The 23,462-nt window shown below is 33.8% G+C and overlaps 1 protein-coding gene across 1 annotated transcript; it reads left to right on the top strand.

Annotated features, from left to right (window-relative positions):
• On the top strand, window positions 1-19,059 carry LOC128226626 (uncharacterized). The gene is made up of 3 exons (XM_052936590.1): window positions 1-116; window positions 4,587-4,694; window positions 18,444-19,059. The coding sequence occupies exons 1-3, from the start codon at window positions 1-3 to the stop codon at window positions 19,057-19,059; spliced, it is 840 nt and encodes a 279-aa protein (XP_052792550.1).
• Window positions 19,060-23,462: the final 4,403 nt, after the last annotated feature.

The raw sequence follows: 23,462 nt of genomic DNA, 5'->3' as shown, positions 1-23,462 counted from the left end.
ATGAATAACCTTTTCGCTGCAAGGAAGGACCGGAAGTCGAGCCCCCGTGGTGGAGAAGCGATTATAACCAAAGCCATCTTGGATGCATCTGAGATTGATATAGAGTCTAGTGCTGAGTTTGTTGCCGCTACCATACCATGCTCAAGCCTTAAAACTCAAATTATAGTATGAGCGGTCTATTTTTACCTTATATCTACTTGGACACCATGGAAGAACTGCGTAGATGCCTCAGATCTTTCTCGAGCAAACATACTAAACATACACTTTTTGTCAGTAGGGATGCCAATCTGCCCGACACACACTGGTCTTCAAATTCTGTTTCAACCAACAGATACCATATTCCAATAAACAGCTAACTTATTAAAACATTGGTAGACATTTTATGCGAAAAAATGTCGACTTTCCATCGCGTCTTTACAACATCCTAGACATATTCGCCACAAACAGACCTTCATTTTTACATAAATGCACTAGACCCTCGGCTCAAGTGACTATGCCAATGGTCTGACCGATACCAACGTCATACCATCAAGAAAAAGAACATATACCCGATCTTATTCACCTTATAAATCAGCTGCCTTGAATTGCATGGGTACCCTACTGACATAATTTTCACACATTGTGGAAAGCATTCAAGAAGGCGTTCACTGCTGCTATATGTAAGTTTGTCCCGTCCAAGATGACATCAGCTCACTACAACCAGGAAGAAACGTGCCTACAATAAAGCCCGACGATCCAGTAAAAGAAAAGATTGGGACTTAAAGGGATCCAACTCACCACGAAAAGGGAATGCAAGAAAGCCCACAACCAGTATATCAGCGATCTTGCGTCAGACGACAAATCCAAGATGTTTTACACCTTTGTGAAAAGTAAAACGTGTGACAGCATGGATGTTGCGTTATCCATGAGTGATGGAATGAACCACATTGATGCGATCAGAACTACTGACCAAGCAGTTCTTGTCAGTATTTACCTATGAGAGTGATACAACGCTACTAGAACTCTGATGCCCATTCTATTAAAGTTACTAAATATGGAAATTGCATCAAGTCTCAACCTCACAAAGCTACAAGACCTGACTCTCGAATCCTGAAAGAAATAACACCAGCCCAAAACAGAATTGCAGTGGTAACACGAAACTTATATAGTTCACCAGTTATTTTGTTTCTTATTAAGTGGAAATCGCCAATCATAACTAGATAACCAGTTACTGCTAGAGCCCAAAACGGCATTAATACAAAGTGAACATTTTTTCTTTCTTTATTAGATACCAAACGACCTGTATATTACACTGTAATACAGTGAATTGAAGAAATCCTGACTAGCCTTCAAAGACGATTGTATGCTTTTAAGGTGAAGGATAATTAGCTATATAAGGAAAACAGTATATTTGAATGAATTTGGAATCATGCCAAACATGCTACGGGCATAAATCGGTACAGGACTTTTACTACGACTTACAGCTCCAATGAACACTATTTTCGCAACTTTAGATATAAGTCCAATCATATGTGACAACATTTTACCAAATTGTGCACTTTTGGTTAAAGTTAGGAAACTTTGACTGTTGACACATATATATGTTTTGGTAAAAACAAATCAGGACCCACCTAAATTTCGTCCATATTGGCCACCAAAATCAAAGAAGGCCGCCATCGGACTTAATATTATAAAAAGGAGCTGTCATAAATAAATAAATGTTTTAATATATATTATCTGGTGATTTATAGAGATATAACAGTGAAATAAAAAATGGTATTTCACTGTTTGACGTTTTGAAATTGAAGCCTACTGTCACTTCCAAATCAAATGTCAGCGCTCAGGGCTGGGACACAATTTCAAAGGCGTAATTTCTGAAATGACGTTAAATTCGCATACAATTTTGCGCGCTTTTCTGAATACCTACAATTAAATATAGAACTATATACGTTTTAGGCTTATTATAAAGTCAGAGAAAAAATTGTTGCTTTCAGTTTAAGATCGCAATATATCACTTCGTAAACACCGTAAGTAAATATTACACCTGTGGCTATGCTATTCGTGGCATATAGATTTTGGTGCTTACTCAGTAAAATATATTACGACCTTACAATTTTCCTGTACATATTACGTTAGTAAAAAAAGATCAGGTTAAATTTACTTGTTAAAAGAAACACTATAAAATTTAAATATTTTATTTTTATAATAATCTTTTTTGCTGACATTTTCCATTTCAGAAAAAAATGTATGCTTATGTTATGGACTTAAAACCTGTTTACTTCTTGAAGTTCATTATTTTTTGTATATTTATTTTTGCTACATATCAAAATGATCGGCAAAATCTGTAAACGGAAGTGATGACCTAACTTCCAACGCTTGGTGTGAGAAGAGGTCCAAAGAAGGCCTCGATGAAATTTTAATACAGTGAAATTTTTATGTCTAAATATCGCTATTTTCTTTACTCGAGTAAGGATGAATATTCACATGGATATTACTTCTCTAAAATTTACTAATCTAAAATTCTACTTTAAGTTTGCCTACAACATTGACAATTTAAGGTATTTACCGGTCATTTAACCTTCAGAGTATGAAAAACAACAACATTTTTTTCAATATCCTTTTCTTCTTTTTAATTCTTTTTAAGTTAATTGATCTAATTGGACTTTCTTCGAGACTCATATGCTACCAAATTTGAATGCTAAAATTTCAAATACAATAAATTATAAACGCTATCACACTCCTATAACAGCTAATAGGCTGGCAGTTATCAACTTTAAACACATTCTTGATTCTTACCTTTTAAAGAAAAAACTAACAAACGTGAATACGTGCAGTTCAAATGTTTTCTGACAGGAAGTCATGTATTCTATTTCTCTTTAATAACTGTAACATAATATCACTTAGTGTAACAGAGATGTATTAGATACAGATATTGATATCTCGCTGGAATAATATAAGCCTAATTATTCTTTTCAACACAATACCAATTACCATATAAACGGGTAAAAAAATAACATTGTGCAAATTTTGCACACGTTGCATTAAAAAGCAATTTACTACGATCTAACACTGGAACAAGCCTTTTTTCTCTATAATTTTAATAATAATATAACCTTAGTAAACTCATTTTAGGATGAATTTACTTGTTAAAAGAAATACTATAAAATGATAAATGTTTTATTTATAGAAAAAGGCTTTTTTTTATTGCTTACCTATTCCTGCTAAAAATATGTATGCTAATGTAATGAACCCAAACCCTGTTTACTTCTTGAAGTTCATTATTTTTTGTATATTTTTGTTTTGTTACATGCCAAAATAATCGGCAAAGTCTGTAAACGGAAGTGATAGCCTAAATTTCCAACGCTTGGTGTGAGATGGCGTCCACAAAGGCCATGATAACATTTCAATCCAGTGAAATTGTTATGTTTAAGTATGACAATTTTCTTTATTCAGGTAGGGATGAATAACCCATTTTTTCAATGTCCTTTTCCTCTATAATGTTTATCGATCTATTTGCACTTTCTTTGACACTTCTATGCTACCAAAATGGAATGATTAAATTTCAAATACATTAAATTATAAAAGCTGGCACACTCCTATTACAGCTAATACGTTTAAAGTTATCAACTTTAAACACATTCTTGATTCTTATTTTTTTTAAAGCATGAAAACAAACGTGAATACGTGCAGTTAAAATGTTTTCTGACAGGATGACCTTTTACTGCAACATAATATCGCTTAGTTAGATAGAGTGGTTAATATTTAAACCTTTTGCTTCTGAGTTTTTTCTGTAGCTTTTCGCATAAATATTGTATCAAATACAGAAATTGATATCTTACGTGAATAATATTAGCTTCATCATTGTTAGCGACTACCATAAAACACTTTCTTACATGTTACGCATTTCAAAATCAAGGTCCAAATCATTTGTATGTCAAAATGCAAATATGACCAATATAGACAGCGCTATTATTGAAATCATCGTTTTACAATCACAAATAAGAATGATATTTAAACTTTTTCATATATTAAATTCAAGTTAACTATATAATGTCCCTTTTTTCAAATCAAACGAATATTTTATCAAAACAGCGCTGTCGTTATGGATCATATTTGCATTTTCACATTATATTTATTTTGACCTAGATGTTGATTTTTGCAAAGCGTAGTATAGTATGTCCATATGAAGTACATTATGAAACACTTATATTATATTTTCATTACGATATGTTGCGTTTTTATGCTACGTATGCAGTTTTGATCCTGTTTATATGGTAATTGATTACATTGAATTTTTAATAAAATGTCATTAGTTATCCTGTCAGAAATAATTTAAACTGCACGTCTTCACGATGTTTTCATTCTTAAAATAATAAGAATCATGAATATGTTAACTTCCAAAGTATCTGATGAAATAAGAGTTTAATAGCTTGTATCATTTAATGAAATTGAAATTTTAGCAATCCATGTTAGTTGCATATAAGTCTTAAAGGAACAACAAATAGATAAATAAACTCTCTACAACTCCTCTAAATTTGACACACAAAAAATGAAAGCACGTTTCAAAAAAAGCATTTTTTAACTTATTGTAATAGCACGTATTACAGCGTCTTCGCCGTCAATCTGTACGGTGTGGTACTGGCCTCCAACGCCTATATGCCGATCATTATGAAGGAGAAGGGAAGGGTGGTGAACACGTCCAGCATCTGCGGGAGGTTCGTTTTCGAGAACGCGTCGTAAGCGGTATCCAAATATGGCATCGAGGCATTCTCTGATAACTTGAGGTAACCAGTAATGACGTCAGCTCTGTCTCGGTACTTGTCACATATTCCTTTTTTTTATTGTACGTCAAGTTTAATCACATAGACTACTTGTTTGGACACGTAAAAGAATATGATCATATCATATTATCTACCCATATTTTGATCGATGTATGCTTTTCAAGGTAAAACAAGTACACCCACCATTAGGATGCAAACATGTGTTATTGCATTTTGTTTAAATTGATAAACCATAACATAGTTTTTACAGGATTAAGTTTTTGAATAAAATCATAATGCCGCTACTATTATGGTATGGTTTGTTAAAGGGAGGTATAAGACAAAATGTTACTATGACTATATAGCAGTGCTAATCCTGTTTTCATTAAAAACATATTGTCATAACTGTATCTATGAAAAAACTATCGATTAAAACTTTCAAAATATCCGAACTTAAAATTTTGTAAATTAAAAATGAAACTTTACCAGTAGCATTTTTTGTATTAATGTCAATAATGACAGATGGATAACCATTAAATTTAATGCAAAAGGATATTAGCTATCTCTCAGTAAGATATGTTAAAAATTTGTAACTGATAAGTGACATCTGTTACACGTATACTTTTCTTTTTAAAGCATGATCATTTCATGTTAAATGATATTATATTAAACTAGGAAGCTATCTATATGAGTTTGCCGAAAATAAACATGGATATTGACATTTATTTTACCTCACTTTTGTCTACAATGGTAAAATCCCATTACCCGAAAAAGAGATATTTTGACTGTCCAAAACATTTTCAACCTTTTTGACACGTGACCAAGCGAAAATTCACTGTCAGGTCATGTGACCGCAGTGACATTTTGAATGTCATATAAGGCCAAATAACTGCCTCAATATTTTAGCTTAATCATGACGTGATTGCCTCCCGTATACACATACAGCCGTGACGTCACTATTCAATGTGTACACAAAAAACATCACACGACAGGAACTGTCAGTTTTTGAAGGAATTTTAGCATAATTAACGGTGAATGTTTTTATCTACATACAATTATTTTAATATGTTATATTTTGTTTACCTTTAAAACATTTTTAAACTTTTTATGAACTTAATTTTGTTTTTTTATGAACTTACGCCTCGGGTGACATTCTGCTCTCGGGTTGACAATATCAATGTCACACATGCTGCCATATGATATTTATATAGTGTAAAACATGACGGCCAAAATTTCAACTCTAAAAAATCTTTGACAGTACCTATTCTTAAGAAAATGAAGGAATGATATAAGTGTGTTATGTTTGAATTAAGTTTTGAATAAAGGTTTTTGATAAAAATGATATAATTTAAGTAAAAAACACTTTCTATTGTCATGTTATATCGTATATCTCGTCTCTGTGTGTTTCATATAGCATATGTATCATATTTGTCCATGCTACCACTACTACAACCATTTCTACTACTACTACTACTACTACTACTACTACTACTACTACTACTACTACTACTACTACTACTACTACTACTACTACTACTACTACTACTTCTACTACTACTACTACTACTACTACTACTACTACTACTACTACTACTACTACTACTACTACTACTACTACTACTACTACTATTACTACTACTACTACTACTACTACTACTACTACTACTACTACTACTACTACTATTACTACTACTGCTGCCACAATTGCAACCACTACTACTACCACTAATACTTTTACTACTACTACTGCTCCGTAATTGCAACCACTACTACTGCCACTAATACTACTGCTACTACTACTGCTTCCACAATTGCAACCACTACTTCTGCCACTACTATACTTGTATCAAGATACAAGAATCTTTATTTAAAGTCGGGTATGTGCTTAATGAGCTATTTTCCGACATAAATAACAGACACACATAACATATCAAATAAAAACAAACAATGAGCTTGTGACCTGGAAATAAGAGTATATATGTAAAAGTGAACACATATTGTAGCATGCATACAAATACAAATATAGGATAAGAGCATCGAGAACAGTGATAACACTAACAAGTTTTCCCGGCTGTACGGCCAGTCTATACGCGCACGGTTTCACTAGTTGATATACCACTGTAAATTGGATAGTTGTGTCAAAGGTATAACTAAAAGGGTAATTACATACATTGAAGTAGCAAAATTGTAAGAAGCAAAATATGCCAGGGAATAACAGCTTGGTATAGTAGATAGTAGTTTGTAAAAAACAACAACTTACTAAGTATAATTAATCTTGCATGATAGGAAATTTTTTTTGGAAGTATTGCTTACAGGAGGTATGATATGTAACATAATATTTTGATATTACAGCTATCACCGCTAAAGAATGTTAATTGAAAAAGTAAAGTCGTAAATCATAAACAAAATATTTGCCGAAAGAAAAACACAAGTAGTTGTATGTGTTCGAGAGAAGTTATATTATTCGAACAATCATAATAAGATATTAGCCCATGCATTTTAATTAAATAAGTTGTTATTTGCCAAAGAAGTCCGCTGAAATATTTTCTGGTATTTGAATGCCATATCTTGTTCAGTGGGTGTAAGCCATGCCGCTGAAAATAAAACTCCTTTTCATAGTTTGTACATAAGACAAACTTTTAAGGATAAAAGATATTCAGTGAAACATCTTATAGTTCTCAATTTCTTCTATTTTTAAAGCAAAAAGGTATTATTTACACATTAAAGAGGTCCAGGTGCGGATCAGCCTTTTAAAATTCCAGGTAGTTTTGGGAGCCCCTTATTTGCTTTGGAGGGGTGTTCCATACCTGAGTGGCCTCAAAGCGGAAATATTTTTTCCATAATAAGTTGTTCTTACTGATGGAACGTCTACACAGTTTTCGGATCTCAGATTGAAATTACATGTCCTAATGTTACAAGATTTTAAACATATTCTGGTGAGATACCATACAGACATTTGTAAGTTTCAATAGCAATGTATCTTAACCTGCTCAAATGTAATGTTTGCAATTAAACTCTATGAAGAAGATTTTCGTAAGTTGAGGTGTAATCATTAAAAACAATTTTTAAAGCTCTGTATTGAATCTTTTTCATTTTTTCTGCGTTGGTCTTGCTACAAAAATGCCAAACGACAGGACAGTAGTTGAAATTGGATCTGATAAAAGATTTAAAGATAATAAGCTTAGCATAGGTTGTCAAAAATTTGCTTAGTCTTTGAAGAATATTCAATTGCTTAGCAGCTTTATTGCCCATTTTAGAAATCAGGGCATCAATATTTAATAAACTACCTCAACACCTAAAAGTTTCATTTGCTCTTCACAAACAATGGTGTGATTAAGTATATTGAATTGTTTTATTTCTTTAACTGACCTTCAGCCAACTGACATTGCCTGAAATTTTTCAGGGTTAGCCTGCATTTGATTGGAAGTAAACCAGTTGTAACCAAAATGTAACTTTTTTCTTTAAGAGTGATCTTAACAACATCAGGATTTTTTTCACAGACATAAAGATTATTGCCATTTGCATAATTATACAAAGCTGCATTATTGGTAAGTAGAATATGTCGTTTAGGCAGATGGTGAAAACTAAAGGCCCTAATATTAATCGTTGTGGCTCGCCTTTCAGGGTAGTTTGACATCCAAATGTTGTTCTGAATGCTGCCAGGAAAGGATGAAAAATGTTATCAAAATGACTAATCAGTTGTTCAGTTATGACCCGTTCATATAATTTGGACATTGATTGTAAAATACTGACTGGTCTATATCAATTTCAATAAAGGGGTCATCTTTTTGTATTATTGAAAAGGGGTAACTCGTGCTTGCTTAAGCCTATTTGGAAATGATCCTTGGTTGATAATTTCATTGGCCATGTTTCGGATGGGAACCTGTAAAGTATCTTTGCCAGCAATGATAATGTAAGGAGGAATCAGATCTATACCAGTTGCTTTTTTGGAATTTAACCTGTCAATGTATTTTCCAATATCTTTATCGGTGACCGGGGTAAAGTGAAAGTCAGGAGGCATTTGGCAGTTTTCCTTTATTTTGTCAAGACTAGGGTGTTTATCTTTAACCATGGTTCCAGATATTCCAATACTTTTCGGTTATATTATTAAATGTAAAATGAGTTCATTTTATTGGCCACCAGCTTTGATCAGAAACCAAATTCCATATGTTTTGTTTGAGTATTATTGGGTTATCTGATTTATTTGTAGGTTTCTGTGAGAGAAAATGTTAATTTGTCTGCCCGAAGTCCTTAGATTTGGGTCCTCCACTACACCGTTCTTGGAAATAAACAGCTATAGATTCTCTTTACACCTTGGTTTTGAGATTTCTGAACTTAGTGCAGTTTAACCAGTTGGCCATGTTATGTTATAGGTGTTTCTTGCTTGACGAGCTTTATAAATTAGTTTACGGTACCTAGAATACACATAAGGTGGTGGATTCGTTTTTTGGGGGTTTTCTGTTTTACTTGGGCATGCTCGTCAATAACTTGTTTCAATAGGTGTTCGTGAGCCCAATAAATATCGTCCATGTACTCAAAGATATTGGCGAGATGGGACGGTACATGAGAAAGATGTTCATTAATTGATTTGTTGTCAAAGTTCTTGTATGACCTGAAAGTAACCTTCTTTTTCATAAATGGCTCACATTGTTTTCTATAACTGGTAGCTATGAGGTTGTGACAGTCGCTTAGGTCGCAATTAAAGTTTTCAGTTTTACTCATAAAAGAATTTGCATTGGTGAGGATGACATCAATGAGTGTGGGCCTGCATTTTTTCCAGGTTAAAGTTATCACGAATGTTATGAAAGGGTTTACATTTTTCTCTTTTCAGTAAGTCATAATTCAAATTTCCTGCAGATAATATGTTCAAAAGTTAATAACATTTTGTCCAAACACTTAGAAGTATAATTTTCAAGGTCTGGATCTGACATTACTACCGATGCTACAATTGCAAACACTTCTACTGTCACAATTGTTACCACTAAGTAATGTCAGATCCAGACGTTGAAAACGCATGTCGAAACAATTAGGCCCTAATGCTACGCCCCCTCAAAGTGTAGTTATAAAAACATAAGCGAGTACCAATCTGCGAGTTTTCACTAAACAACATTGATACATTTTTATTTGAAAATACTAGCATCACATTTTTACAGTAACAGGAGCTGCATTTTTGTATGTGAAAATCATTTGAAAAAGTATTTTTTAAGCTATACCTCCAGTTTATCCCGCCAGCTGCTCAGGTTCTGTTCGAGTCAGTGATTCAGTTTTGAATATCGTTGGTACTTCCCAAACAGTTCTTTTTACTAAAGCATCTTGTGGACCATGGGAATTAATCAGACATTATACGAGACACTATCTTAGTTATATACTCGCTTTTATTATGTTTTCGCTAATTATTTAATCCTTAGTGGCACTGAGGCTTTAAATTTTATAAAATTAGCTTAATTTTAGAAAACGGACAGATAGGCCTTATTTACCAGGCCCTAATTTCTCGAAACTTCTTAAGCTTAACAGGCGTAAGTCGCTTATTTCAATTAGCCAAAAAACATACTGAAAATGGATTTTGATATAAATGAAATATGGTTTATTCTGCTTATCATATAGTTTATTCCTACATAATTTCTAAAAACTCTTTAAAAAGTAAATATAACTCATATTAAAGTACAACAAAAATAGTGAGCTTAGCTTAATCCTCTTATACTGGACTTAAGAAGATTCGAGAAATTGGGGCCAGGTTAACTTGTATCAGTTTAATTTTTACATGATGACTGTATTTATCTTATTTTTCATTAAACACATTCTGTCATAGCACTCGGTAGGTTATTGTACTGAAAATAACGAAACAGAAAATAAAATTTAAAAGCTATTGTAAAAATATAGTGATGTGTAGCCTAAAGTTAATTTTTGGCAAGTAACACCCAATTGTTTACCTTATTTAGAATTTTAACATGATTCATTGACATTGTTACTTTATTAAATGTAATCTGGTAAGTTGTATACACGGACATAAACAGTTGGTATTGATAAATGAATGGATTACGCATTTGATATTCAAAATTAACTGATTTGTCTTGGAAAATGTAATAAATACATCAAAACATATTTTTTTTGTATCAGTTTAGATTTGGCTTCCATAACTCCAATTAAGATATTTTTATGTTTACTACACATTAAAGTTATGGCGTAACACCAATACCAAAGTCAACCAGAATCAACTGACTAAGATGATCCAAATGAATGACTTGACATTCACATGACCGTGATGACGGCAATTGATTCAATTTTTTGCTTCGGCTTCACATCGTTTATTTAGTTAAAACCTATTGCAGTTATGTTGAAAATAAATTATAATGAATGAAAACAATTAAAATGTTCCAAATTTTGTAGATTTATAGTCATTCAAAATAGAAAAAACAGCAAAATAAACTTCAGATTTGTTAGGTCAAATGTAGGTGACCGTTAACGTGGGTATATTTTGAATATCTTGTTATTACGTGATTCAATTTGAACAAATCTTTGACTAAATTAAGCAATGTTTATATCGGATTTATTATAACGGTTAATCACCTATCTTTAAAGCGTTTTTGATTTTGAAAATATGTTTGTAAACTGCATTTTACTTCATTTACCTGATGAAATTGTATTTTTGTCTTAACAATGCATACAAGTGAAATAACAGCATGACATACAAATGTCACGAATTCTGGTAGGGTTTGGATACGGCGTTCTCTTTAGCGAACACGTCCCATAAGGTAATATATAATGTTTAAATAGTTAAATATGTTCTCTTGAAAAAAACAACAACAACAATACATTGTTACACCAGGTTCTTTGCACAATGATGCATTACATCGGAATGGTAACAAATAGTAAATGCGCAGGATCAGTGTATGGTGATATCCTTAAGCAAACAGATTTTAGCAAGCACAGGAAATCGACTCAAACATTGGTGTGAAATGATATATAAACCTTAGTATAACCTAAAACTTTCAAAAATAACGATTTCAGACTAAAACCCGGTCCCCAGTAATACATTGAAAGAATAGAGCGTCAATACGGACATACCAAAAATGCGGTTAGTCAAATTTGACAGTTTTCTATAACACAAACCAAGAAAACTTGAAATACTCGTTGATAAGCTCAATCCATAACCTTAACAATGATATACAACAATTGACATTTCTTAAGCTAAACAAACACAAATCACGCAAATAATTAATCAAGTCAGTGGTCAGAAATGTTTCAGAATCATAAATTCAACGATTCTGCCCCTGTTAAAACGAAACTGTTTCGCTAGAAAATAAATCTACAGATGAACAACCATGGCCGTAGCACTTCGCACTTATTTCGAGGTTCGCTTTCAAAAGGACTTAAATATGGTCCTTGATTATAATTCATATATAGAGGTTCTTGATTTGTTAAACTTAATTCGAACAAGGTTCGAGACACCTTGAAAAGATTGGTTAATTTTAGATGAGTTTCATTGACCATGTACGTTTTGCGCTTATTTTATGTATGCAGTAAAAACCAAGAACTTATAGCTGTTCCACAAGTGTAATGGAGACGCGACAAACACTTTTTTGCGGTTAATGCCCTAGATTACTTAAGGCCTCACCAAATTGATAACTTGTTCATCGGATTTTTTTCCAAAAAATAATGGGGCGAGCGAAGAGCGAACAAATATAAAAAAGTCACTTTTACTCTCATTTTATTAGTTTATTAACTAAATAATGTACAAGGATAACAGTCAAGTGAAAGAATGACACATGATGATACAAGAAAGTTTTATGCAAATATTATTTTTGAGATCAAACAAATGCTTTTTGAAATTAAGCAAATGTATTTTTTAAACTATTAAATAAATGAAAGAATTTAAAACCACAGTTTTCTAGTCGTTAAACATGTTTTCAAAGTTGTTTAAAAATACCCCATGTATGGCTTAGCTAAAGCCTGGACTCAAGAGCGCCAATGGTCACAGCCACCTGCCTGCCCAGCGACATGCACAAAACTAATTACCTAGGTTTCCACTTTTTGTTTTGAAAACCTGGTTAAAAATGATTATCTGTTAAAGAACGTATCATATCTTATGACACGGAAATGACTAGACAAGGTGACTTGAAAAATAATTTTATTGCAAATGCCTAAAGTATATTCATTTGCAAGAAAATATAAATTCCAGTTATCAATCTTGTAATAACTACAAAATTGACGTTGGTAGCCATTTAAGAGCCGGTAGGGAATTTACAAAAAAAAACTTCACCGTACTGTGAACCCTTTCGGCGCACAGAAATTTCCAGCCAGCACCAGGTTTTTTTCAGGCTTTCTCAAAATTAAACGCCAAGCTATTTTAAACTAGCATATTTTCCTTATTTTTAGATAAAAAACAACACTTTTATTTCCTTTGTACTGCAAATACTGATTGGGTCAACTTTCGTATATACCAACACAAATTTTCCAATAAAATATAAAAAATGGGCAATATTTCTTTCATAGAAAAAAACAACAATTCATTATCAAATGACGTCACAATATCGCGGGAAAAGACAAACCACTTGAAATCACCTTTAAACCTAAAATTGAAACACTAATGGCAACAATACATTTAACATATCATAAATTCACTATATCTAAAATCTTGCGGACTAAAAAAACACGGACTGACCAAATGCCATGAGCAAAGCAATATACACCTCTCCTTCGAAGTCTATAAGAACAACTGAAATGTTTGTCTCTGATAAGAATGAAACAAATGCAAACACGACAGATAGTAGTGCGCACCTATATTAATTTATTTGAAAATAATTTGTAAATGATTTCCTGTAAATTTCAACTGCTGAATGTAAAATTAACCTACATAACAAGCAAACACATAGACAACTGTAATAGACCAATGCCTCAACAACCACAATGCAGTTCATTTTTTTATAACAACATTATGTCAAATTAAACAAAATGCATACATACATGCAAGGTTCACTAACTTCATTTAAACTGTTTTCGATTAAGTTTAAGTCCAGTATTTGTTTCTTGATCTGTATGGGTCTTAATTTAAGCCCTGCTTATGAAGAGCCAATATTTCTTTATATTTTCAATTATGCTAGGGTTTATAAGATTAATTGCAGCCAAACAAAACCCTTACTTGCAATGTATTTCAACATAAAGTATTTTTGAAGGAATAAATGCCTAAATGACTGTGGAGAGAAAATATGTTCTCAAGTTATTATGTAACATATTTTTCTCTTGATAACAGCACGTGTCTGTTTCATTTTTTCTATTTAAAAAGAGCAAAACTGAAAATAACACTTTTTATCAGTAGTTTGTACATATGAAAAGCAGGACGTGCTTTTAAGACAATATAAAGCTTTGGTGAATGATGGATGCAATAATAAGGATTTATCACAGGATTTATTTTTTGGGGAAGATAGGCCAAATTGAAAAAAAAAAATACCAGTGCAATAAAGCAGTCACCAATACAATAATTATTTAAAACAAAATGTTATTACAAAATCCTGATGTACTGACCATTGGGTTGATTAATATTAGTGCCTGTTCTGACAGTAGCCACATAAAGCTATGATACATATTATTACATATGAGGCAAAGTATGAGTCGGTGGCTTGCTAAAAAATGAAGGTAAAGCAATTCTTAAATGAAAAGATGCAGCTGACAATTATCACATAACATGGAGGACTGGAAAGTACACCCATCATCGCAATATTTTGAGCACCGGTAACATTTGTATTGGATGAAAAAAATAACATGACACGGGATCAGCACTAAATCTTGAGTAGATTTATTATGTGCAAACAATTAAATATACATGGTCACATAAGCACAATAACATTGTAGGAGGAAGCATATGTAACAGAGTGAAAATGTTACAAAATGTGAATAATCCATGTATTTCACACAAAAATCAATGTCTTTCAGCAGTGAAACTTGCTGAACAAACAATTATATTTACAGCGATTTGTACTAACAAATTTCATATCACACAACCATTTTCAGTTCGTAGAAAGAATTTTACTGAAGAAGTATCATTTAAAATAGTGCTATTTGTTTGTGGGAATATCCTATTTTTCTTTTAAGTTTCGAACTGTAAACTAAACAACCAAAATGTTGTTCTTTATTTTAGAATCTTGGAATATTATGTTTTCTGTAAGTTTACAAAACAATCAGTTGTGAGTACATGAAGTTGTTATTCAAATTATTTTATCTGTTCCATGGGAACAGTCAGCCTTGTGTCATTAGCTAACTGAAACTCCGGCATCCCATTCTCCAATAGGGTAAAGTAAATAACCACGATGATCTCTCGGTCTCCTATGCAAGGGTAGCCCAGATTCTCTGCATGTAATAAATAATGTAATTAAGCAATTCATATGGATATAATTGTTATGGTATACACAAATTCACATATTTAACAGCGATATAATGTGAAATTGTCTTTTAAAATGTCATATATTTATGTCTCTTATCTTAAAAGCCTTAATACAGAAAATGACTTCTTTTTTAACAGCGTTTTATTATCAGAATTTAGTAATGATATTAATTTAATCATACAGGGATTTCTAACATAACGATATCCAGGAATAAAAGTCTGCCGGATATCATTATACATTAGGCAAACGAAAACAAACTGAAAGTCGCTTTCTTTATCGTCTAAATGGCACAGTGTACATTATCCATCTTGTATAGGGATATATCTATATTTGCCTTGTTCAATATACAAATTATGCTAGGACAATATTAGTCTAGAAGGGAGTTTAGCTTAAACATTTCTATTTTTTATATTATCAAGTAATACCATGCAGTTAGATATTTGGAAAGTTTGCTTAACTTCGTTATAAAAGTACAATGATGACTGTGTCTCAATGGTAGCTCACCAACTAGTTATGTTTACCTCTCATAATCTATTTCTAGATATGGCGACAATTGAATTCACATTAACAGACCCAGGGAATAACCACACATCCGCATAACCCGCTGATTGAAGAACACCTCTACTTAAAAAAAATAAATTCATAGTCTGTGGATTCTCATCAAGATACCTGTATTGATCCTTTAATATTGCCCTGAAGATACAATTATATGTTTTCTCTTTGTATAATTTAAGTGCGAACAAATACCATATTGCGCTAAAAGCACGAGATATCGCGCAACAGTTAAAACTGTTCTCGATATATATGACTTCAATGGGCGATACACATTTGTTTGAACAATCCTTATATTTGTAAAATGTATTAAGCAAAAGAAACATACAGTACACATGGCGAATGTGAGATAACGGTCATCAAACTGTAGTTCCCTACATTCGAGCGCATTATCTTAACTAACAAATGTGATAAATATTAGTCTAGTTATCTACGAGAACCATCCTGCGATTTGTGGCGAACATCACTTGTTATAATATTTAGTTATCTTAAACAAACTTGTAAAAGTAAATATATAATCAGCAATATCATATATCTTGTTTATGCTACTCACAGATATAAATGAGTGTGCGTCTGACCCCTGTCCAGCCTCGGTCCCTTGTGAGGATCTGGTTAATTCATACAGGTGTGTTTTTGCCACCAAGGATATAACAGGTCCATTTTGCACGACACGTGAGGGTTTTTCAGTGGTCTTATCCAATTTGTCGTGTTCCGTTCATGCTTTACTTGTGTCCATCCGTCTGTCCTCCCGTCTATATTGCTTTCTGAAATGGCATCATATTGAAATACCCAATAAAGCAAGGGAAATGTTGAATCTGTTTCGGCAAGCTCAAAATCTCGTGTTGCCCAAGATTGTATTCAAGGGGCACAATAAAGGTTGATGCTCACAAACGTTTTTTTTTTGTCTAATGCATTGCTATGTTGATCTAAATTGACTTAAATGATCATTAAAAACACGTATGATTAATGTACAATTGAAAAATATTAAGCTTTATAACTGTTTTTTTTTAATTAATAGCTAAGTTGTGGCAAATTAATCAGTTCAAATGCTCCTAAAATCGCAATAATGTATTTTTTTTCTGTACAAATAAAATGCTTTTTGATTTACTCATTACAGTCACTTGAGTTAAACATATATATGCACTAAAATTAGAAAATATATCCAGACGAAATGGCGACGATTTTCAGTGAGAAAAATTTAACAAAAACCTATATAATTTGTTAGTAAAAGAAGTTAAATGATTTATTTGGTCACACAAGCACATGCTGCCAATAAACATTGCAAAAACAGTAAGCGTGAGCTAAATAATCGACAATGGGAAACAATAGCTCTACAAAAACATCTCGAGTGGCCAGCACCAAAGTCGTAAACCCAACTTACTGTTCATTGGCAGCATGTGCTTGTGTCATTATGGTTAAATAGTTATTCGTGATTTGTGAAAAAATCATGCTCCATTTTAGTTCAGTTTGGACTACAATTGTTTCGACCTTATCATTGGCAAATGACGAATATACTTCTATTAGACATCGGGAATCCTTTTGTTACAGTTGCTGCTCTCTTTGGCGTTATCTTGGTAACATGTATCTATAGCTATTTTAAAGTAATACATTTTTATTCAATAGACTTCATGTTGTTGATTTCAAATTAATTTCTTAAAACACTTTTTTAAAAAACAACAACAACAACCATATATTCGTTTGGCTATGAAAAAAAATGGAATGAAAAAAGAGCGGGATGAAGAAAATGAACGTGGCGGGGTTGAGAAACTTGTTTGCCTTCCAAGTCTGTTATATTACATATTATATGTATAGTGTGTGCTTTCATAATTGACGTGACTGTCAAATATATGATATAGAGTACAAGAAGCGAAAAGAAATATATGTGTAGAAAGTATCGAACTGCTTACGGTTTTAATTTATTCAGAAAACAATATATTCATAATTTTAAAGGGTTTTAGTAAATAAGTATCGATGGATGTCGCATGGATAGCGAAAACAATAAAACGTATGACGGCAAACCGATCAATCCACCCTTTTTGAATTTGATACAGATATCTTTTTTAAACATATATACCATGACCTTTCAAAGCTGGGAGCCCAACACATTGTTGGGTAGATGTAATACAACGATTGCCACATAGTTAGGTAAACAAATGAACGGATACGTAATGAATATAAGGAAAGTATCAAACCGGTGGCAAGCAATTCACTTTCAGGCAGTTAAGTCTTCAAAAGGCCGGTGACAAACAGTGACGTCTTCAAAAGGCCGGTGTCAAACAGTAAAGTCTTCAAAATGCCGGTAACAAGCAGTGACGTATCAAAAAGTCCGGTGACAAGCAGTGGCGTCTTCAAAAGTCCTGTGATAAGCCATGAAGACTTGAAAAGCCCGGTGACAAAAGGTTAAGTCTTCAAAAGCCCGGTGAGAAGAAGTGACGTCTTGAAAAGCCTGGTGACAAGAAGTGAAAACTTCAAAAGCCCGGTGTCAAGCAGTGACGTCTTCAAAAGCCCGGTGACAAACAGTGACGTCTTAAAAAGCCCGGTGACAAACAGTGAAGTCTCCAAAAGCCCGATGACAAGAAGTGAAGTCTTCAAAACCCCGGTAACAAGCAGTCAGGTCTTCAAATGCCCGCTGACATGCAGTGACGTCTTCAAAACCCAGTGACAAGCAATGATGTCTTCAAAAGACCGGTGACAAGCAGTGAAGACTTCAAAAGCCCGGTGACAAGCAGTGACGTCTTCAACAGCCCATTGACAAGCAGTGACGTCTTCAAAGGCCAGTGACAAGCAGTGAAGTCTTCAAAAGCCAAGTGACAAGCCTTGACGTCTTCAAAAGCCCGGTGACAAGAAGTGAAGACGTCAAAAGCCCGGTGACAAGAAGTGAAGACGTCAGAAGCCCGGTGACAAAGAGTGAAGTCTTCAAAAGTCCGGTGACAATCAGTGACGTCTCTAAAAGCCCGTTGACAAGCAGTGAAATCTTCAAAAGCCCAGTGACAAGCACTGACGTCTTTAAAAGTCCGGCGACATGCAGTGAAGAATTCAAAAGCCCGGTGACAAGCAGTGAAGTCTTCAAAAGCCCAGTAACAAGCCTTGACGTCTTCAAACGCCCGCTGACAAACAGGAACGTCTTCAAAAGCCCGGTGACAAGCAGTGACGTCTTCAAAAGCCCAGTGACAAACAGAGAGGTCTTCAAAAGCCAAATGGCAAGCAATGATGTCTTCAAAAGCCCGTTGACAAGGAGTGACGTCTTATTCAAAAGCCCGTTGACAAGTAGTGACGTCTTCAAAAGCCAAGTGACAAGTAGTGACGTCTTTAAAAGTCCGGTGACAAGCAGTGAAGACTTCAAAAGCTCAGTGACAAGCAGTGACGTCTTCAAAAGCCCGTCTTATTAAAAAGCCCGTTGACAAGTAGTGACGTCTTCAAAAGCCAAGTGACAAGTAGTGACGTCTTTAAAAGTCCGGTGACAAGCAGCGAAGACTTCAAAAGCCCGGTGACAAGCAGTGACGTCTTCAAAAGCCCAGTGACAAACAGAGAGGTCTTCAAAAGCCAAATGGCAAGCAATGATGTCTTCAAAAGCCCGTTGACAAGGAGTGACGTCTTATTCAAAAGCCGGTTGACAAGTAGTGACGACTTCAAAAGCCAAGTGACAAGTAGTGACGTCTTATTCAAAAGCCGGTTGACAAGAAGTGACGTCTTCAAAAGCCCAGTGACAAGTGGCGACGTCTTAAAAGGCCGGTGACAAGCAGTGAAGACTTCGCAAAAGCCCGGTGACAAGCAGGGAAGTCTTCAAAAGCCCAGTGACAAGCATTGACGTCTTCAAATTCTTGGTGACAAGCAGGGACGTCTTCAAAAGCCCGGTGTCAAGCAGTGACGTCTTCAAAAGCCCAGTGACAAGCAAGGCATACTTCAAAACCCCGTTTACAAACAGTGAAGTCTCCAAAAGCCTGGTGACAAGAAATGAAGACTTCAAAACCCCGGTAAAAAGCATTAAAGACTTTAAAAGCCCTATGACTAACAATGAATTCTAAAAAGCCCGGAAACAAGCAGTGAAGTCATCTTAAGTCCGGTGACAAGCAGTGAAGTCTTCAAAAGCCCGGTGACAATCAGTGACGTCTTTTAATGCCCGGTGACATGCAGCGACGTCTTCAAAACACCGATGGCAAGCAATAAAGACTTCAAAGCCCCGGTGACAACAAATTAAGCCTTTAAAAGCCCGTTGGCAAACAGTAAAGTCTTCAAAAATCCGGTAACCAATAGGTATGTTTTAAAATCCCGGTTGCAAACAGTGTTTAAAAAGTGTATTAGCAGACTCTAAAGTCTTTAACAGAATCGACGCAAACAGTAAAGCCTTTAAAAGTCTAGTAGCAAACAATGAAGGCGTCAAATCCCCGTTACCAAACAGTAAAGCTTTCGATTCGAAAGTCCGATAAAAAAACATTGAAGTCAAAAGTCCGGTAACAAACAGTAAAGTCTTCAAAACACCGGCGGCAAATACTGAAATCTTGCCCGGTGTTGCAGTTTGAACGAGCGAAATCAAAATACGAATTTTCCTTCTATTTTATGAAAGAAGGAAAACAATATATCTATACATATTTTTTTGTTGTGATTGGAAATCCTCCTTTAACCTGTAATTGGTAGTATATTCTCCATGCAGTCTTCGTTTTATATTTTTTTTGCGGGTGTTGTCTGAGAGATTTCATAACATATTTTAAGGTGTTAAGGGCTTAACATTAAATTAATTGTGTTCCTTTATAAGGTTTTCGGAGAAAAAATGAGCGGTTGCAGTAAAATTAAAACAAAACATAAAAAGAAGTAATTTGTTGATTTCCGTGTAAGACTGTATTATATTCCACGAGTGGGGAAGTCACGTTTGAAACTGTAGCTTTTCAATGAAACAAGTGAAGTAAAATACAATATTACACTTAAATCGACATTTACGTTTTCTTTCAAGATTATTCGCAAAGATTTATTGGATTTATTATCTTAATACGACTATATGCAATATCACTTTGCTACCCGTGCAGAATCGATTGACGATAGCATGGATTGTCGTTCGTTTGTACTTTGTACGAAAGCTTATGTTCGAGCATTTTGCTTCCGAAAAACGATTGAAAAATCGAATCGCCATTTCCCTAACAATCGCTATTGTGTGTATTTCCAAAGTATTTTTTTAAACAGTTTAAATTGTGATCAGAGAACAAGTTATCTTTTTGACATGATTAACTGGTTCAAAAGTTAGTTTTGATGAAGGGAATAACTACAATTGATTTTAAAATATTAACGTTCTATTTTCACTCATTTATTAGCAGTAAAAATATCAAACTGATATTGTACTGATGTTTTTTAACTCATTAATTTCCATATTTCACGAGTTCGAAACGTGTGCATTTTATTACAAAAAGGTTTGGTATTTACCGAATTGTCTCGATAGCTATAGCGAATTAGATGCCGATCAGGAATTCCAAAGCCCTGCATCCCCCGTGACAATCGTTAATGTCGATACGCAGGCCCCGGTTTCATTGCCAAACTACCTAAGGTTATGCCATAAGCTTTTAATAAAAGACAATATGAAGAGGATAATATGCCCGAGGTTTTAGAGAAGTCTGAACAATGCTTTGTTTTCAAAGGATATAGGAGATGTTGAACTATTAAAAGGTTGTCCAGAGTATTAGCTATATAATGATGTTATCAAAAATTGTCATGTCTTCGGACTTTTAGTTAACTTTATTACGGTACAATACCACCATGCCAATTTCATAAGTACATTTATGTTAAGGCCATAATTTTTATCTAACTACTTCTGTGTTCCAAAATGTCAAAAATGATTTTCATAGAGCTTCATGAACGTTACTGGCAGAAGTCGATTGGATATTATAATGAAAACGGGAGCAGTAAACCGCTTAAGGATGTCTAGAGGACTTAAAATTCATTAGGAAGAGCAAAGCCTCTGTCATCCGCTCGTGAAAATCCCGAAAATATCGAAAAACAAAGGAATTCGACCAATGTCAATCGTGACTGGCTGATGTATTGCTTTTGTGAACTACTTTGTTTAGGGTATTTTGTAATATTATATCAATCCATTTTCATTCTAAACATCGATACAACCATGAAACTGTTGTCTTGCTGCTCCAGGTTCGTAATTATGTAGATCAAAGAACAAAAAGTAATCAAGAAAATTCGTCAATTTGCACACTCACCCGATCCCAACTTATCGAGATTGGCATGCATTATAGAGTGCATTTATTTACATATGTATCAATTGTAGTAAAAAGTAATGCCAATAGTCCGGCAGATAAACGCCAAAATTCAACTTAACCGTACAATTGCGTATATACAAAATGTTTTTGCATTTTTGTGTAGGTTAAAACTTATTGTTAACGAATCCGAGTGATGCCACGTTGGCATCGTTGGGCAACTCGCTAAAACAAGATGGCCGCCAACATGGCTGTCGACAAAGGAACAAAACACATACAATTCCTATATTTCTTTATTAAGATTCATGTTTATAAAAAAATGATTACATTGCAGCAATAACAATCTCCTGTGTACATTTACTGGTTTAAGACGGCATTTGCTCATGAAAAAACCCATCAAACTGTCACTTTCTGATAAAAATCAGTTACCAAAGTAGTACAACGAAGTTATTTTAAGAAAGGAGATTCATATGAAGTGTATGTGTTTCGTGTTATATAGATTTGTGATTGGTAAGAAAACTACGTGCTACCAAAACTACAATTATAATAAATTTTCAAGTTTGACCAGATAACTATGTCATGTAGGTAATGTACGTTACAATGTCTACTCAACTCATTCACATTTTCTTATTTTGAGATTCATAATCATCGTGTTTAAAATATAAAACTGTATCCGAACTACAAAACTTTACTGCATAATTTCATAATTATAAATAAGCAAACCATGAAATGCATGGTTACAATGAAATGTAACATACGTTACCACGTCTACTTAATTTTAGTTCTTTTTGACGACTGATATGCATCATTATGAAAATATAAAACCATAACTTGACAAAATAACTGAAAAGAATAATATTATAATTATACATTTGCAAATTTTATTTTTAGCAGAGGTCCATGTAATACATGATTATGTAATGAAACTTACGTTACCACGTCTACTTTATTCCAATTCTATTTACGATAAATAAACACTGTGGTAAACATATTGACCGATATCAAAGAGATAAAAAACGGAAATTATGATGTACTGAATATACTCAATACTAATAACACCACAAAAAGATACTAAAAAGATATATGAAAGAACTCAATAGGAAACACTTGTTTCATTTGACACATTTTGATTTCAGTGTTTCATCGGTCTAGTTTAATAACATATAAGCAAGCTTATATATTGATTTCCTAATTGATCTGTATGTTACAACACATATCTTTTCCACGACAATCACAGAAAACATTACATGACAGTCGAGAGCTATTACAACTGCATCGCATACTAAAGCACCGCATTTGGCTTTCACATGAACACCTTATCATTTATCACTTATACGCTCATTTAACATTATCAATGCATGATTCAGTTGTTGGGGGGGAGTGACTGAAGCTTTGGTGCTGATGCTGGAGACTTTTCATCCTTTTTAGTCCATGCAACAATTCTCACGTCTGACATTTAATTTATTCCGTCGAGCCCGTAACAAGCAGCAACAAAGGACGTCGATTCCCTGAGGATGACGTCTAGAGTCGATGCTTTATTTCCAATACACTCGAGTGTGTATTAATGAGATTTTAGAACCTTAATAACTGTACCCTTTCCG

This window comes from Mya arenaria, chromosome 1 (genome assembly GCF_026914265.1).
Source record: "Mya arenaria isolate MELC-2E11 chromosome 1, ASM2691426v1".
NCBI lineage: Eukaryota > Metazoa > Mollusca > Bivalvia > Myida > Myidae > Mya > Mya arenaria.
This window is presented reverse-complemented; position numbering and strand designations above follow the sequence as displayed.